The 20,084-nt window shown below is 30.3% G+C and overlaps 1 protein-coding gene and 1 long non-coding RNA gene across 2 annotated transcripts; both read left to right on the top strand.

Annotated features, from left to right (window-relative positions):
- Positions 1–1,576: 1,576 nt before the first annotated feature.
- On the top strand, positions 1,577–2,735 carry LOC114915128 (uncharacterized). The gene is made up of 2 exons (XR_003803024.2): positions 1,577–2,068; positions 2,494–2,735. It is a non-coding gene; the product is annotated as an uncharacterized LOC114915128 (long non-coding RNA).
- A 5,922-nt stretch (positions 2,736–8,657) lies between these two features.
- On the top strand, positions 8,658–13,835 carry HIK (ATP binding microtubule motor family protein). The gene is made up of 15 exons (XM_020347754.3): positions 8,658–8,819; positions 9,336–9,576; positions 9,713–9,802; positions 9,915–10,015; positions 10,184–10,300; positions 10,509–10,590; positions 10,677–10,744; positions 10,858–10,917; positions 10,996–11,120; positions 11,255–11,453; positions 11,534–11,644; positions 11,729–11,821; positions 11,915–12,862; positions 12,984–13,309; positions 13,414–13,835. The coding sequence occupies exons 2-15, from the start codon at positions 9,339–9,341 to the stop codon at positions 13,739–13,741; spliced, it is 2,886 nt and encodes a 961-aa protein (XP_020203343.1). The 5' UTR covers positions 8,658–8,819; positions 9,336–9,338; the 3' UTR covers positions 13,742–13,835.
- The last annotated feature ends 6,249 nt before the right edge of the window (positions 13,836–20,084 follow it).

Genomic DNA, 20,084 nt, shown 5'->3' on the forward strand with positions numbered 1-20,084 from the left:
TGATATGGTAAAAAGTGTTTTTACGATCCTTAGTACATTGGGGGAAATCAATCATACTCTTCTTGTCCTTATTCCTAAATGTTATGCTCCAACTAACATGAGTCATTTTTGACCTATTAGTTTTTGTAATGTCATAAATAAAATCATTACAAAGATCATTGTTACTAATTTGAAGAAGTTTATGCATTCCTCAATTAGGCCTAATCAATGCAACTTTGTCATAGAGAGACATGAGTCAAATAATGTCGTTATTGCTTAGAGAAAATATCATATGAATCAAGAAAGGAATGAAAGGGTTGATGACTATTGAGGTGGATTTGGAAAAAGACTTATGATAAGTTGCATTTGGGATTTTTTGATGGATACTTTGAAAGATATTTGTCGCAACCGAGATCGCGATGGGACGACGAAAAATAAATTAAAAAATAGGGAGTCGCCACCAATGTTATTTTTTTTTACGGAAAAACATTGGAAAAACCATAAATTAGAAAATGATCTACGAAAATTAGATTTTTGGGTTCGGAAGTCGATTACGTGTGAGGAAGGTATTAGCACCTTACAACGTTCGTCTTAATACGATTACCTTTAATTAATTAAGCAAATTTATTATAACTTATAAAATATTTACCTCACCCCACATTAATATGAATTAACAATAATAATCAAATATATTGTTTAACAAATGTCTTTATTTTATTTTAATGAGTACTAAAATTATTATTTTTTTTATATTGTTATTATTAAAAAATGAGATAATATTGTTATTTTTATTTTTTTGGCTCGACAGGAGTGACTTCCTGCTCCTACGTATCTCCATGCGTAATGAAGAATCTGAGTCACGTAGTTCTTTGGTAGAAAATATTTGTCTGTTGGAAATTTTTTATTAATTTGTTTATTATTTTTCTTTTAAAAAGGTTAGGATTTTTGAACTGTCACAGCTCATATATCCCAATGTAAAAATCGACAGAGGTGTACACCAAAGCCAGATATTTAATTATTTAAAAAAACATTATTATTGTTAATATTGTGGTACATATTTAAAAAGATTTTGATTAGATTTTTATTATTTTAGGGAAAAAGTAAAGATATCAAGTTGTCACAACTTGTATCTTAAATTTAAAGGTTAAAAGATATTACATCTAATAAATTATTTTTTTCAATAAAATCTTTGATATAATGACCTCAAATATTTATATTAAAAATTGTGATAATATATTTTATATTAATTATATTTTAAACTTAAATAAGAGGAACTTTAAGATAACAAATTGTCACAATTTGCACCTTAAGCCCAAGAATTTAAGGGAATGTCACATTCCAATAAACCTTTTTTTTATTTGTTTTAAATGAATTAAAATTACATGAACATCTAACACATTTATATTAGGAAACAACTTAATCAAGTAAAATCAATTAAGCTAATTTTGTTAAACTATTATTATTATTATTATTATTATGTTTAATTTTATCTAAAATCTAAATAGTATTTCTATTGGTCATTTTTTACGTTAAGTTACAGGACTTTATTTTAAGATATTATTCTTATCTTATTATAATTATTAATATTATTATTTATGTTTATCTTATGACCGTTTGAGAAATATGAGGATATGGGCCAAGTTCTTTGCAACGAAAAAAATGAAGGAGAAAGAAAAAAGAAAGAAAAAAAAAATAATAAGATAAGCCCAAAATCTAAGAGAGATCCACACGGTTACATTGCCATTATTTGATCCATAAAGACCAGCCCACCGTGAGGACCAAAAGAAATAAAACGGAAAGAAAAAATGAGGGAACAACAAAGGTTTCGCAACAGAAAGAAAGGAGGGTTTGTTTTAGGGTGAAGTGCGACGCTTCACTTCCCGAACTGCAACGGCAGGATGACAAATAGAAGGAGACCCATGCTACAACCAAACACAGTATGAAGAAGATGACGAAAGAAGACATCACCATTGTTGGACCTTACCTTCGAACCGCGGTTCATCGTAGTCACAAACAGTGACGGTGCAAGGAAGAAAAAAAAGCGGTACCTCTCCGACTAAGGCACACAACAATTTGCAGAGGTTGAAAAGTAATATTTTTTTTATCCATAATTTTTATTCATCTTTCTTTGCATATTAATCATCTACATTATGTTGGTGATTTAAATTTTAACCGAGAATGAGGCTATTGTTCATGTCATACTTGCGATAAAATTAGACAGGAGAAAATAGAATCACAATACATAATATACAAAGATAAGGTTAGATTACAGTAAGGATGATACCACAATTGGGAAGTCGTGGTGAGTGCTTCTTGTTCGTGCCTTCTCTTCTTTGACTATACTTCAGTCACCATTGTTTTTATTTTTTCTCCCTTGTTCATCTTGTGTTATGGTATTTATAGGCACACGATTTTTCAATTTGGTTAATTTGATATCTTTCTCTGCCAAAATCCCTAAATTCAGGGATATGGCTTGTGGATTTGGTTAAGAGCCCATTTTGGAGATATTTGCAGGGCATGGTGACTTGTTTGCAGGGCATGGTGGCTTCGTAGCAGAGTAGTTAGGGAAGCAGTTGCTGGGGTTCACGGAAGATACAATCAACACGTTTTTTTTTCTTATTTTTCTATTTTGTTTTGTTGTTTGTTTTTGCTTTTTTTTTTGTTTTTTTTTTGCTTTTAATTTGTATTATATTTTGGAATATGTATGGACTGGACTTTTTTTATTTATACAGGGAGACAAAATTTGGAGTTAACAATATTTGATTTTAGGAATTCTTTTGTAACCTCATTTTTGGCTTTTATCTATTTTGTTAATATGCTAAATGGAACACCTCTTATGCTTTTGGTACTTCCATAGGTATAAGGCATGGAGACCTGCTATCCCTATATTTATTCGTGTTATGTGTGGAGCGATTAACTTATTTGATTGAACATGATGTAACAAATAAGATTGGGAGACTTATTAAATTAAGTAGCAATGACCCTCCCATTTCCCACTTATTCTTTGGTGATAACATGTTATTTATTGAGAAAAGTGTAGATCAAGTTGACATTGTTTTGAAGTGCCTTGATGAGTTTTGTCGTTCTTCGGGACAAAAGGTTTCATTTGCAAAAGCTCACATGTTTGTATCTTGTAATGTTAAGTATCATGATGCCATGTTTTTTAGTACAATGCTTGATTTTGGACTAATGAGTGATCTTGGAAAGTATATAAGGTTCCTCTACTTCATATAAGAAAGAAAAGGTGCTTGTATGATTTCTCATTAAAAAGACTCAACAAATACTAAGCAATTGAAGAGCAAATTTTTTATTCCTTAATGAAAGATGTACCTTGTTGAAAGCTATTATTGTTGCTTTGCCAACTTATACTATGCGGACATTTTTTTTCCAAAAGAAGTATGTGCTAAATTGGATTCTTTAAATACAAATTTTGTTTGAAGTGGTATTGAAAACAGTAGGAAATCCCATTCTATTGCCTAGAAAAAATTCTACCTGTCAAGAAAAGATGGTGGTTTAGGGTTCAAGGATCTCAACTAGTTTAATAAATTTTATTCAAGATCCAAATGTTTTATGCGTGCGTGTTTTAAGGTATGAGATTTAGTGGTTGATGGTTGTCATTGGTTATTATGGAATGATGCTTTTGGAAAATTTTGGTGGGATAGATGGTTGCCATCTAGGTTTGTTATTGGTCAACATTTTGTAAGTCCTATCCCTAATTTGACCAATGATTCATTGGTGGTTGATTGTGTAACTACTGAAGGGACGTGACAAGTCCAAATTTTTCAATACCTAATTTCACATTGGTTATTTATGAAAATCATGAGTGTCTTACCACTCTAGGTTGAGTTAGGTGAAGATAAAATCATATGGCACCTAACAAATAATGGGGTTCTCTTAATAAAGTCAGTACATGACCTTTGCGAGGTATAAACATTGTGTTTAGGCATTTTGTTTAAGAGATAATTTGAAAATCACCGTCATACCCCAGAGAAAATATTTTCTTATGGGAATATGTCCATAGTGGGTTGATTAAAATAGCATTTAGGTTCAACATGTTTATGCAAAATTGTGGTTCTTGTTCTCTTTGTGATTTGGAGGATGATCGAAGATTCATATTCTAAGAAATTGTCCAAAAATGTCTCAAGTTTGGGTTAGCCTTATCTGTATGTAACTGTCACAAATCTTTTACCAACAATATTTAATTAATTGGTTTAGAAATAATATTATTAATACAACTATATTGGTTAAAGGTGTTTCTTGAGCCGTCTTGTTTCCAATTGTTTTTATGGATATATCGAAGGTAAGAAACAATGTTGTTTTTGATTTTGTTGAATATAATCATGTTAAAGTGGGAAGATTAACTTTTCAAAAGGGTTTGCAAGCCTCACACGCTACTATGGTGGCAAACCCATTTTTAATGGTTAGTAAGCATGAAAACCATGATATTAGTTGATCTCCCCCTCAAGCTGGTTGATTTAAAGTTAATTCAGTTGAACTTATTAGATAAGTAGAATGCAAACCTCTTATTGTTGTATCATGAGATGATAATGGTAAGTAGGTGTATTTTTTTAGAAACTTGTGATCTACTAATGCTATTATGGTTGAGTTATGGAGAGTTGTTTCTAAAATTCTTTCTAACATGGAATAAAGGAGTGAGGAAACTTGTACTTGAGTGTGACTCCAACGTTATCATTCATTTCGTCAATAAGGGTGTTGAAAAGTCTCATCCTTATTGCTCATTAGTCTTGTTTATTAGAGATTAGACTCATAAGATTGAAAGATTATATGTACACATTTATTTAGAGAGGTTAATATGGTGGATGGCTATATGGCTTCTTTGGTTAACTTTTATGATATTGGCTATCATAAGTTAGACAATCCACTTGTTGGTTGTTTACGTTTATTGATAAGAGATGTAATGAGTCTTGTTATGACCTGTAGTATCTTAGCATAACTATTTTGTTTGGACTTTAGTCTTCTTTGATATAAAAAATAATTAATTTTTATATATTAAATATGAACCTCTATTTTGCATTAAGAGTATTTTTAAGAATTTTTCTTTAACAGAAAAATTTATAAGTATTTTTATAATCCCCTATCTAATTTAGTTTTTATTTATAATAATTCTTTAATAATTAAATATTAATAATTGTCGCGATCTCGGTTGCAATGATAGTTAAAATAAATTATTAGTATATAAATTTTTTTTATAATATAAATTATTTATCAAAAATCTAAAACATAATTTAAATGTTTAAATATTATTTTTATATATTTATTTTAAAAATAATTTATATATTCATTTTAAATATAATTTATATATTTAAATATAATATTTATATATATAATTTATTATAAATTTAATTATATTATTATAATAAACATGTATATTATAAGAACTAAAATATTGCTATATAATTGATTAAATATATTACATTACCATTAATAAAAGAAGAAAACTTGTTACTTAAATGAAATAATAATAAAGTCAAATGTAAACTTTTTTTTTTTAAATTGCATTGCATAAGCAATGATAATCCACCACTCAAATAATAGGATAAAAAAAACTTCAATATTTTCCAAGTGAAGTAATAGTGATGAGAAGTTAGTTACAAAATATTTTCTTATTTTAAAAAGTATCTAGTTTAATTTGTGATATCGAATTGAATTTTTAAATATAAAGTTATGTTAAATTAAAAAAAAAAAAACTTTGTTGTATTTAAGGACTTTACTTGTTTAAATAGGATTGTCTTTCATAAAGATACTTTTTTACTTGTATTTTTTTTTTTTATAAAAAAGATTGTTATATTTTTTAGATTATTTATTTATTTTTTAAGATTTAATTTAGTTTTACTATTTTTAAAATATTCAATTTAATCTTTTAATTTTTAAAATATGTTAAATATTGTTCTTTTGTCTAAATTGACATTAATAACTTTAATAAAATTAAATAAAAGGATAATATTAAACTTTTTTTTTGTGAAAATTGGAGGATTAAATTTAACATTTTATAAATAATGAGACTAAATTAGATATTTTAAAAATAATAGGATCAAATTGAATAAAAATTTATCTAATATTTTTTTGTTAGATAAATTTGAATTTTCATTTACTTACCTTAACATGACCATGAATGACAATAAATTGAGTACCTAGAATTAAAAATCACAAAATGAAGAAGTTATTTAATAATATAACTTATTAAATAGATAAAACATATCACATGTGGTATTTTTGTAATGAGTTGAAGTAGCTCTTGTACTTCCTTTATTTTCAATTATTTGAATTATAAAAAAAAATTAATAATAAAAATTATTAAATAGATAAAACAAAATTCAAACTTATCTAGATAAAAAAAATGTTAGATAAATTTTTGTTCAATTTAATCTCTCTATTTATGACATGTTCAATCTAATCTCACTATTTTTAAGTTATTCGATTCAATTTGATCTCTAATTTTTAAATAATATTCAATATTATTATTTTGTTGAATTTTATTAATGTCATTAATGTTAATTTAGATAGAAAGATAACATTTAACATTTTTTTTTAAATTAGAGAATCAAATTAAACTAATTTTAAAAATAATGAGATCAAGTTAAATCTTAAAAATAAATAGAAAAGTATAATTAAAAAAAAAGAAAGAAAGAAAGAGACACAACCACATAATCGTAAAAAAAACACAGGCACTAAAGTTTAGGAACTTTATTTTCTAACGTGACAATGTTAGGAACTTTTGGTGCATGGGTAATTTTAATTGTATGCTTATGCAACCGTTTTATTAACTTGATTTGGTAAATTAATTTTAATTTAATTAAAAGTGATTTTTATTATAATCATTTTCCTCAAAATTAATTTTTTTATAGTAAATTTAGTATAAATCTAAAATATTTATCCTTACAATTATAATGTACGAAGTAATTTTTTTTAGTAATATTATAAATTAAAATAAATTTTAACGATTATTTAGTTTCAATTAATCAAATTAATATAAAAATATTAAATAATATTTAGTTTTATTTAAATTTACAGACAAATAGTATAATTTTAACAATAACTTTTTAAAATAATAAAATACGGTAAGTCTTAAAGTAAGATAAGATTTAATTTGAATTTGTAACAATAACACACTCATGGTGACAATAGTTTGTACAATTTAATTTAAAATTAAAAATAATTATAATTTTTGTAAGTTAAAATAAAATATGACTTAATTTAGATTTGGAATAATAACACATATAAAGATCACTATACAAATGCATTTAGAGAAAAGAGAGAATATAAAAACTAAAAAATAAGTTAGCAAATAGAATAGAGAAAGACAAACAGTCTTACCTTCCAAGGTGGGCTAAAATTTATAATATAAAATGTTTTAAATTAAACATTTATACTATATATATATATACTTTATATTAAATGTGAATTTTATAAATCCAACCGTAAATTGAAAGTTCATATCAATTTATATGTGTATGTCAAATTTTAATAAAATTGAACAACAACTTGAGGGTAATCAAAGTGTTCATATTTTAGTATATTTTGAAATAAATATATATGTCAATTTTGTTTTATAAAAATGAAGTATTAAATCATCTTGGATTACTATAAAATTTTGTATATATGATATAAGAAATATGAACTTTCAATCTAACGGTTAGATTTATAAAATTCACACTTAATATAAAGTTATTGAGCGGTGTAACACTTAGTAAAAGTTACACCAGTGTCGTTTGAACCCTCCTCATATATATATATATATATATATTTGTTTACTTCTAACTTGAAGATAAAAATAATTCTACAATAAATCATCCAAACACAATCCACATTTTGAGATTTATTTTAGAAACACGTTTTGAAACTTGAAACCCCCTTGTAAAGTACAAAATATACATTCAAATTTGCTACAATCCAAATTAAATTGGAACTACTCATTATCCTCAATTGCAACTGATTCACACATCAAACTTATAACATGTGTGGAACTTTCAGTGGAACATGACAAACCCACACCACAGTGATTTTGATAAAAGTAAAACAATGCAGCTCCTGCATTTGATTGAAAAATTAATGCGATATTTTATTACAAACTTATTATCAAAATACAAGTTTCTAAACGGACACCACTTTACTATAAATTATTTTTTAATATTCAAGATTATTTAAAGTCAAGTTTATAAACACTCTCCCAAAACATACTAGACTACCCTAAATTGATACTTCTAACAATGCTAAAAAAATAGCAATTTAAACAATAATCATCCAAATTATTCAGCACAATTGAAATGCAAAAATTGACTTATTAAGTGGACTAAAATACAAAAATGGCAGCACTAAAATAAGTAAATAGACCCTTTTTCTTTTTGACATTTTTTGTCGGATAAAAAGCAGTTTAAATTCGATAAAAGCGAGGAAAAAAAATAATGTCAGAAGAAAACAAAACACAAAACGTTACGATTCAAAACGCGGGCCCCACTGCATGAGTCTCTGTCAATGATTATCTGGCGAATGAAAACGTTGGACGAACGCATAATTAAAATAATTAATTACCATTTAAACCAAATAATAAGATAATTAAGTAAACTGAAAAAAGAAAACTAAAAAAAAAAAAAAAAAAAAAAACGAAAACGAAAACGAAAACTAGCCGTTAGAAGAGTTTCCCCAAATTCAAATGAAATGGTAGCGTCGCACACACACACCAATGCTTCTTTCATTCATTTCAATAATCACAATCTCCACACACACTGAGATTGCGCATCAAACCCTAACTTTCAGCTTCCACGCGGGCTCTTCTTTCTTCCACTGAATCTGAGTTGAGCAAATTACTCAACTAAGTTGATGTGAGTTTATGCTTCCATTTCCTTTTAATTTCTCCTGATCTGTTCATAACTTTCCATTTGAGGATTTTTTTTTACTCCATTAATGTGCTTCCTTATTTTTCTACTTGTTTTAAGGTTTTCCCCAGTTTAATGCATGAAATCAGCGTCGATTTTGAATCAACAGATAATCTTTCCTTTTCTTGAGTTTAGTGTGTTAAAATTAAATTTCATTCCATTTTTTTTCCCGATCCTGATCCCTCGCATTTTACTATTCTCTAGCGAATCTATACAACATCATAGCGTAAATGCATTTGAATTTGTTAATTTCATTTTATTTTCAATAAAATCTTCACCGATTGTTTCTTTTAGTTGAAACATTGTATTTGGTATTTTATTTAAGCACGATTTGTTTCACATTCGGGGAAATTTCTTTTGATCTATCATCACTTCAGTAGTTCAGTGCTGAACATAATCGGGAACAGTAGTTATTTAAAGAACTGAAATTTATTTCCATTTTTTTTCTTGATGATTTTTTAGAAGATGACCATGAAAACACCTGGAACACCAGCATCGAAGATAGATAGGACACCGGTATCAACCCCGGGAGGGGCAAGAGCTAGGGAAGAGAAGATTGTGGTCACAGTTAGGCTAAGGCCTTTGAACAGAAGGGAGCAATTGGCGAAAGATCAGGTTGCATGGGACTGCATCAATGATTATACTATCGTGTATAAACCACCGACACATGATCGTGCTTCTCAACCAGCATCATTTACTTTTGGTATCAAATGAGCTGTTCACCGTGATTTACTTTTCAGTTGTTTCTTACTCATCAGTTTCGTAGTTCCTTTATCCTTTTATTAATTTAGTGTCACCCAATTTTTCAATATTTGTTGACATAGCTTTTATCCCTGCAGATAAAGTTTTTGGTCCTGCCTCCTTGACTGAGGCGGTGTATGAAGAAGGAGTAAAGAAAGTCGCATTATCTGCATTAACAGGCATTAATGGTACCGTTTCAGATATTTCTTTGTTTTAACCTCCCTTATGATTTGTGCCTCTGTTAATGACTCTCTGCATTACATAACATAAGTATAACCATTGCATGCTTAATTATTGCAGCTACAGTTTTTGCTTATGGACAAACTAGCAGTGGAAAGACATACACAATGAGAGGAATAACTGAGAAGGCTGTGAATGATATTTACGAGCATATTATGAATGTAAGTTTTTCCAAAACTATCATGTAGGTTATATCCTGTATTGTATTGCTAGATGAAGGCACTATTCTGTCTAATTTTAATTCTAATGTATACATTATATTATAAGACAGAGTTTGAAGGTCGTTAAATTGCGATTTGCGACTAATCTTTCAATTGGCATCATTACAGACTCCCGAAAGAGATTTCACTATAAGAATTTCTGGACTAGAAATATACAATGAGAATGTAAGGGACTTGTTAAATTCAGAATCTGGTCGCAGTTTGAAGCTTCTTGATGATCCCGAGGTAATATCCAAATTACCCAATTTTCAAATTAACTAGCATGCAATTTAGTTGCTTCCTTGTCCTGAATTTGGAAGTTCATAATTTAATATCCTGCATCATCCTTGACAATCTTTTTATGTAGTTATTTTAATGAGCTAGCCACTGGGTAACATACCTTTCCGGAATTTGGAATTTGTGTATAATATGATATCTCCTTCATATATTGTAGAAAGGTACTGTGGTTGAGAAATTAGTAGAAGAAACAGCGAAAGATGATCAACATTTAAGACATTTGATCTCCATTTGTGAAGGTAGGGAACTTTCTTGGGTTGCATGAGGTAATATATTTGTTTCCTTACTCAACAGTTTAATAGATTGAAGTTCATTTATTTGGCAGCTCAAAGGCAGGTTGGTGAAACTGCTCTAAATGATAACAGTTCGCGGTCTCACCAGATAATAAGACTGGTCAGTGATAATAGTAGAATTATTTGTTGGAACTCAGAATGCCATCCTATTTTCCTTTCCCTCGCATAATTAATGTGGAAAAAAAAAAATCTTCCTTTTGCTGTATATTGCAGACAATTCAAAGCACTCTTCGTGAAAATGCAGATTGTGTGAAATCTTTTGTCGCAACCTTGGTAATCGATGTTTCCCACTTATCCGCTTTTGAAAGGATAGATTAGTTATTGTTGAGTAACTCATGTCAATGATTACAGAACTTTGTCGATCTAGCTGGAAGTGAGAGGGCTGCACAGACACATGCAGATGGCACTAGGCTGAAAGAAGGCTGTCATATTAACCTTAGCTTGATGACTCTTACAACTGTTATCAGGAAGCTGAGGTCAGGCTGCTTGTTGTTTACAGAAAGTTGATTGGGTCGTTAGAATAGCAAATACCACCTAGTAGTACCATTATAATTGAGTACTACTTCAAATTTCACCTTCTAACTTGTTGTTTTCATATCATCATATGCAGTGTTGGAAAAAGAAGTGGTCATATACCTTACAGAGATTCAAAGCTCACACGTATTTTGCAACATTCCCTTGGTGGGAATGCACGCACTGCCATTGTTTGTACTTTGAGTCCAGCACTGAGCCATGTAGAGCAATCACGAAACACTCTCTTGTTTGCTACCCGGGCAAAGGAAGTAACAAATAACGCTCAAGTTAACGTGGTAACTATTGGTTCACAGTTAACTGATGATTTTTTTCCCCAAATTAGCCGAAGAAAATTTGACTGTCTTCTTTTCAATAGGTTGTATCAGACAAGCAGCTCGTTAAACATTTACAAAAGGAAGTTGCAAGGCTGGAGGCAGTGTTGCGCACTCCTGATCCATCTAAAGAAAAGGATTGGAAGATTCAACAGGTAATTTGAAAAAGAATAAAAAAAGGATCACGGGAACCAAGTATGATTCCATTGTACTGAACATTGTTACCCGAATTTGTCCAGATGGAAATGGAAATCGAAGAGCTAAAACGCCAGAGAGATCTTGCACAAATTCAGGTGGATGAGTTACGCAGAAAGCTTCAGGATGACCAAAAGGTCCCTTTCTTTCCTCATAAGTCCTACTTCTCCCTCTCTCTCTGTCATGATTCATTTCATTTCAACTTACTTTAAGATCCTTTTGCACTTCAGGTCTCAAACCCAGTTGAATCACCACATCTGCCGGTCAAAAAGTGCCTGTCATTCACTGGTGCACTATCATCGCTAAAACCAGAGCTAGGATGTGAGAGAGTAAGAAGCTCAACATTAAGACAGTCCATTAGGCAATCTTCTACTGCTCCTTTTACCCTTATGCATGAAATTCGCAAACTTGAGCACCTCCAAGAGCAGCTGGGTGAAGAAGCCAATAGAGCTTTGGAAGTATTACAAAAGGAAGTGGCATGTCATAGACTAGGTAACCAAGATGCAGCTGAGACAATTGCAAAGTTGCAAGCAGAAATAAGGGAAATGCGTTCTGTTAGGTCAACACCCAAGGATGTTGAAGTTGGAAGCATGGTTTCTGTCAACAAGAGTGTCAGTGCCAATCTCAAGGACGAGATTACCCGACTTCATTCACAAGGCAGCACCATTGCAAATCTTGAACAGCAGCTTGAAAATGTTCAAAGGTCCATAGACAAGTTGGTGATGTCTCTCCCGAACAACTTTCAACATTCACCCAGTGAAGCATCCCCTAAGAATAAAAAGGAACACAAAAGGAAAAAGTTGCTTCCTTTGTCTTCAAGCAATATCACCAATCGCCCAAACTTCCTAAGATCTCCCTGCTCACCTTTATCTACTACGCAACAAGTTTTGGAATCTGATATTGAAAATATAGCCCCTGAGAATGATGATCTCGTTTCAATTGATACTCTGCCTGAGTCCGAGAAGGAGACTCCATCAAAGAGTGAAGAAACTGGAGATGTTTCATCGAAGGAAAATCCTTCAGGTTATCGACGCTCTAGTTCAGTTAACATGAAGAAAATGCAGAAAATGTTTCAGAATGCAGCAGAGGAGAATGTAAGAAGTATAAGAGCATACGTCACAGAATTGAAAGAACGTGTGGCCAAACTGCAGTACCAAAAGCAGTTACTTGTTTGCCAGGTATATCATATTTTTACATTGCCATTGAAAGAATCTTCCTACTTTCATTGCCATTGCAAGTTCTTCATTTTAATGTATTTCCATTAGGTTGACTCATATCCTTTTATTTTGATATATCTAGGTGCTTGAACTTGAAGCAAACGAAGCAAATGGCCACAACATAGACAACGAAGAGTACCCATGTGAACCAGAGGAACCCCAGGTTTCATGGCAAATAACATTTAAAGAGCAGCGGCAGCAGATCCTTGAATTGTGGGATCTATGTTATGTCTCCATTATTCACAGGACCCAGTTTTATTTGTTATTCAAGGGAGACCCAGCTGATCAAATATACATGGAAGTAGAACTAAGGAGATTGACATGGTTGCAAGAACACCTAGCAGAACTTGGGAATGCAAGCCCGGCTCCTCATGTTGGAGAAGAGCCTGCTATCTCACTGTCATCAAGGTTCCCTCTCTTTGATATAATATAGTTCCTTCTCTTATTTTACAATATGCAGTTATACACCATAATGAAAATTTTGCATTGAATATATATTTTATAATATGCAGTTTGAGAGCTTTGAAAAGAGAAAGGGAATTTCTGGCCAAGAGACTTACATCACGTTTGTCACTGGAGGAGAGGGAGATGTTATATATGAAATGGGATGTCCCTCTTGATGGGAAGCAGAGGAGGTTGCAATTTATCAGCAAGCTTTGGACTGATCCTCATGACCAAAACCATGTGCAGGAGAGTGCAGAAATTGTTGCAAAGCTTGTTGGTTTCCAGACAGGAGGCAACATGTCAAAGGAGATGTTTGAGCTGAACTTTGTACTTCCTTCTGATAAGAGGCCATGGTTAATGGGCTGGAACCCCATATCGAACTTTCTTAATTTGTAATAAATTTTATGTTTGTAAATTAAGTACACCATTATCTTGTACATGCTAATTAATTTTGGCACATTTCTCAATTCACAATTATTGTTTTGGACAATATTTTTTTTCCCAATAAACTAATCCAATTCATTGGATTCCCATTAATATATGAAAGAAGAATTTTTGTTAATGTGTAGTGCGATTTGTGTTATAATATATGAATATGGATTACAACTTTTTGCGATAACCACACTCAAATATGGATATGAATTACAACTAGCCCATTGAAAGAAAGAGATGTGCTTAATTGGGTAGATTGGGCCCAATTCTTCCAGCTTAGGTTAAAGCCCTGCTGATAAAAAATGTTGACGAGCATAATTAGGGGTGGGTATATGGGCTAGTCCGGCCCGTTTAAGGCCTAACCTACAAAGCTTGTATTTTTAACTAGTCGGATAAGTTTAGTTTGTAAAATAATTAATTTTTTTTTAAAGGCTCACATCCGCTCTGTGAAACCTGTGATTAAATGGGTAAGCCCGTGGGTTTAATAAAAAAAAAATTATGCCAAGAATATATAGGGGAAATATATAAAAAATATATATTAAAATATAAATATCAAATAATCTAAAATAAAAAAAATTATAAAAATTTTAACATACAAAGATTTACATATTTAAGCTAAAACATTAAAATATTAACGTCTAAAATTTATACATTTAATCTAAAACATATTAAGTTAGTAAAAGTGTAATATACTTTAAATATTAAATATATTAAATTCAATAGTTATTTATTAACAAAATACTAAAATCACTCATTATTTAAAATTTTTCATAAATTAAAAAAAAATATATATCTATCTTAAATGGGTTATTCGCAGGTAAAGCCCGTGAACTTTGCAAGCTTTCGCAAATTGAACTTAATTTCTTCTATAATTATGTAAAATTTTTAAAAAAATAAACCCGTTAACTGTGTGGGTCGCGAGCTTCGCGGGTCGGCCTGCGGACTTGAACTCATATACCCACCTTTCATGGTGCTCTAGAAATCTATATTTGAATTGTGTTTCTCAAAGTCCAAAAGCATCAACCCAATTGGAAATGTTGGTATTAGCCCCCTTTTGAAGAAAAAAAATAATAGTTTTCGGTGTGGTTATTGCGACTATACTAGCATGGATGAATGTAAATGGCTGTGTCATTAGTCCTGAGAATCACGCCAACTTGTGGGGTTTTATTTTGTGGAGACGTGGATTAGATGATTTTACTAGCAAAATTGGTATCTGTTCCACCGTTAAAGCAGAACAATGTAGATAGCCATATAATGTTTGACCCGTATCTCTTAAACTCACCAACAGCGGGTTTTAATCTATAATTATATTTTTGATGTGGTCAATTAGCTTGCAAAAAATACTAGCAAGGCTTCAACTTTTAAAATATAATAGTAAATATTATAAATAATCAAATAGTAAATAATATAATAATATAATTATAAATAAATAGATTTTAATTTTAATATTACTACACTTAAATGAGCAAGGCTTCAACTTTATTAAGTGGCTACCAATCACTAACTTTTGCAGAAAAAAAAATCCTTTTCATATAAAATACACATACTCTCTTATTAAAGTTTCTAACTATGTATATATATAGAGATGATGGATTTACTTACTTTAAAAGTAAGTCTACTTAATCTAATTTCACTTAATAACTCATATTCTATATCAAATTTTAATAATCTAACAGTTAAATAAAAAGTTCTTAATACATAAATCAAGTCTACAAATTAAAAAACACATGATACTTTATTATATGAATCAAATCAATATATAAAATACTTTTATGATTATTCGTTAATTTGAATTAATAAAACAGGATATCAAAATAATTTTCAATTTTTAAAAAAAATTTACAAACTTGTTATATGCATCGAGAATTTTTAATTCAATGGTTTGATTGTTAAAATTTGATGTAAAACATGAGTTATTAAGTGAAGTATATCTAACTAAACTTTCTTTTGAAGTAAATAAATTCCTCCTTTTATATATATATATATATATATATATATAATTCAATAATAAAAAAATCACTTAAATTTTTTAATGAGTACTTTTAGAGGTACTGGTTAGCATTTTCCTTTTCCTTTTGTAATAATAAGGGAACATTTACACATACAAGTGTGCTCACGAGACGAATGATAAATTATAAAAAGGAACAATGAGACAAAAGTGTGTAAATACTAGACAGATCTCTGACCTTATAGCATTTCCAAATTCCACAATTATGGATACTCCCATAATTAAGGCTACGTACTGTAGAATGATGCAACAAAAATACATTTTTGTTATCTGCTTTCTGTGTTAGCTCTCTATAGCTTTGCTACATTTTATGTCAAATGCCTTTCTCATAAGTAGTGTCAATCACTCAGATAACTCCATTCCAAAGTGAGTACAATTATAAATCGAGTGCGAGAGAGAGAGAGAGAGAATTAAGAAGGAAAAACATGATCTGATACTTCTTTAAATTATAAATACAGGCTTTTACAACAACTAACTTTAAGTAAGATGAGACCACACCAAGGAACTGAAATGGAATGACATGAAACCAAAGCATCACATATCCATTAGGACTAGTACACTTTTACTAACATTAAAACATAGACTTTCAACCACACCATATATGATATAACACATAATTTGTCACTTTCTAGTCTCAGAACACTTGGATCAAGATTCATAATCAAGCACATATATAAAACCTCTTAGCACCTTGGAAAGGGAGTTCCACATGTTCTAGCAACTCTCCTTGCATTGGGGGAGTCAACAAACTTCTTGAGATTAGGGTTCTTGAGGTATTGGCAAAGGCATGGTTTCTGTTCCTTGATCTTGGAGCAGCACAGGTTTGATGGAGGGGTTGAAGAGGTTATTGCACTCACACATGAACTCAACTGTACTGGGCTGCATGTTACTGCCATTGACACTTGAACTTGAGCCACAAGCAGCACCACCAAAGTACACAAAGCAATGTGTGATGCCTTCATTTTCACCTCAATTAGGATGGCTAGGGTTTTGTGTTTTGTTTTGAGTGAGAATGAGAGGAATGTGTTGATTGCTTCTGTGATGGTGCATATTGGATTGAGTTTAGTCCCTATTTATACTGTGAGCTTAGTGGAAAACAAAAATAAAATAAACATGAGAAGGTGAGATCAAATTAAGAGTGAGGGAGAGTGTGGGGTTGTCTCATATTCCACTATTAAAAGGTAAAGATTACTAGGCTAGAGATTTAGCATCCAAATCACTGCTTAATAATTTAAGGTAACAGTAAAGATTTTTGTCCAAATGTTAATATAGTGGTTTTTAAAATTGAGTTTAAAAATCATATAGTAAATGTATGTTTTCTGTTTTTTATCTCTTAATTAATAAACTTATCACTTCTAATGGCTTAAAATCATTTTTTCGGCGTAAAAAAAAATGATTTTAATATTAATTAAGAGATAAAAAAAACATAAAACATTTACTATATATACATATAAAATATAGCAAATGCTTTTTCTAGTAAAAATTTATCACTTTTGAATACTTAACAAAATGGAATACTTTTAGATATAATATGCACAAACTGCGCAAGTTCTTTTTAGTTCTATTGATTTTGTTTTCTTCTAATGTCACATAGGTCAGAGTTGAAAACAGCTGCAGTATTTTAGACGTAGATATAGTACCTTTCGGTGGAGACTCGATCGTGGTCAAACCGATTGTCACAGATCAGACTGAAAGAAGGTGAAGGCAAAGTCATTTGAAGTGCAATTATTTCCTACTGTTCACTGTGTGGTGCGAAATTTCAATCTCTAAGCTAATGAGAGTAGAAGATAGAACGAAAGACAACTCCAAAACGTGGTGAAATTATTTTTCATTCAAAAAGCTATATTGCTGATTTCAGCAGCCTAAAGGACTAACAAAGTTTTAGAATTTTGATCCAAAGTATGTGGTATTATCCAATTTCACTCGAGTTTTAAAATTACTATGAATGAGAAAATTGACCGAATTTTTTAAGAATGTTAGAAAAACGTTAGATGACATTGCAGGTAATAATTTCCCTTTGAATTTTTTCAATAGGCTATATGATGGATATATGTGTAGAGTTCTACATTATATAAAGATAAATATGTTGAAGTGAAAGTATGAATGAAATTGAAGTTCAACATTATATAAAGATTATGTTGAGTAATATTTAAGTATGAGGTTTTAGAAATTACATTTTAGTTTTAATATATCATAAATAGAAAGATTTCCTATTATTTTCCCTTGTCTTTCCAAATTTTCTACTAGCTTGCATGGATGTCTGTGACCCACCATTTCGGCCGTGGTACCTTTCGGTGATGTTGATGTTGTGAGTAGTATTTGTTTACACCCATGTATACATGCTTCTTTCATCATAAACTCACATGCTCTCTTATGATGACCATAAGTAACATGCACTGCCAAATTAGTGACATGAACTTCACAATCACTACCCATCATTATAAAGCAGGGTACTGCATAGTGCAATGGATTCATTACAAGGAATACAGTGCTGCCATTCTATCATTAGCAATGTAAAATTATTTTCAAGTAGCAAGCCATACGATGGCAATCTTTGAGAATTCATCCAACTAAAGGATTTCGGTTTCATTTTATAGTTAGTTGAGTTAAATAAATTAACTTTCTAAACTAACTTTAAAAGAAAAATAACAACTTTCTTGTTTTTTATTCAACTGAGCGAGGTTTTCTTTCAATTCATATTAAACAAAGTGAAAAATTTAAAAACAAATATAGCATTTGAGATTAGCTAAAATAGTTATAAGATGTAGATGCTACATTCGAGATCGGGCAATTGTGATTATAAGATAAAAAAGTGTAACCAAACATAATTTAATTACTGTATAGTAAAAGCCAGTAATTAATCTAAATAGTGTAAAATGGAAATCACTATGATGATAATGATTAAGACCCATGTAATTGACCTTAAACAATTATCACCAGCTTAAGTGTTCTATATTCTATCGGACACACCCTCTACAAGATTTATCTCTTGGAATTGGGAAAAAGTGAGGATTAGATTCACTGTTTAGAATGTGAAATTCTATTTGTCCAAAGAAAAGTGAAATACTACCAAGTGGAGGACATGTCACGTTGGAATTAGAAGGTGCAGTTTTCCTTTGTAGGCGCCTAATCTTTCGAAAGTTTCAATTTTTGTTCAGATTTGCTACAAGGATCATTGATGTGTTGTGTGAGTGGAAGGCAAATTAAGCAAATTCCACTCTCCCTTGTAAAGACAAAGCTTTTTTTTATTTATTATTATTCTCTAAATTTTTCTCTTGTTCTTCTCTAATTTTATTAGAGATTACATATAGAGGGAAAAGTAAAATAAACTCCTGAAGAAGGTTTATTTTTCCATTTTATTAATTGGAAATTCCTGAGATTAATTAACCAATTAATGTTACTATTTCTGAATGCATTTTGGTATGCTATGATTTTTAATAATCAACATATATAGCTGCAAATTGATTCATAGTTTACATTTATACTTTAAGCACGCCACGCAATAATAATCATCAGCTCACTTCTACAATAATTCATATGGGAAAAGCAAAAGAGAGATCAAATTGGCGTGAATTCACGCATATAATCATTGAATTTACTGGATTATTTTGGTCTAAGTCAAAATTAAAGGGGTTGTATTTTTTATTTTATTCAACAATTAAAGTGGTTGTTATCATGCAACGTGTGGGGCCTTAAAATTATGGTACCTCCAACTTTTAATCTTCATGCTCAGTTGATCATTGATGATTTATCATTGCTTACATCAGTCAATTTTGGCATAGAGAGTGCTGAACAATGATAAGCTCACATATCAATCTGTATAAGCTTAGTTCACTGTACCAACACCAGCATTAAACAATAAATAAATACAAGTGGTAATCATGACGTGTTTTTTTATTAAGTTTTTCAAAATTCAAATTCAAATTTTAAATATAAAATAGATTATATTAAGAAAAGAGTGCTCAACTTTCATACATTTACATTTTCTAATATGATAAAAATTAATTATTATTTTTAGTGATGAATATTCTATACTAACATTATAATTAAAAAAAAAAAAAACTGGCATCCAACTTTACTTTTTCTCAAGATTCATGTCCCTTCTCTTTTAATGTTGCTTGTTTGTTTGACATATTCCTTTAGCGAGTCTTTTGTGTAGTTTACTCAGAAAAACTATCACGAGAGATCTAGCAGTAATCTTGCATGGCCACCCTTGGCTGCACCAATTTGTTAAGATGAATAATGGGTCAAGGTTTCAGCCTTTAAACAGCATTTTTAAGGCTCTGCCAGTGTTATTCA

Source organism: Cajanus cajan, chromosome 1 (assembly GCF_000230855.2).
Source record: "Cajanus cajan strain Asha chromosome 1, NIPB_CcT2T_4, whole genome shotgun sequence".
NCBI classification, from domain to species: domain Eukaryota; kingdom Viridiplantae; phylum Streptophyta; class Magnoliopsida; order Fabales; family Fabaceae; genus Cajanus; species Cajanus cajan.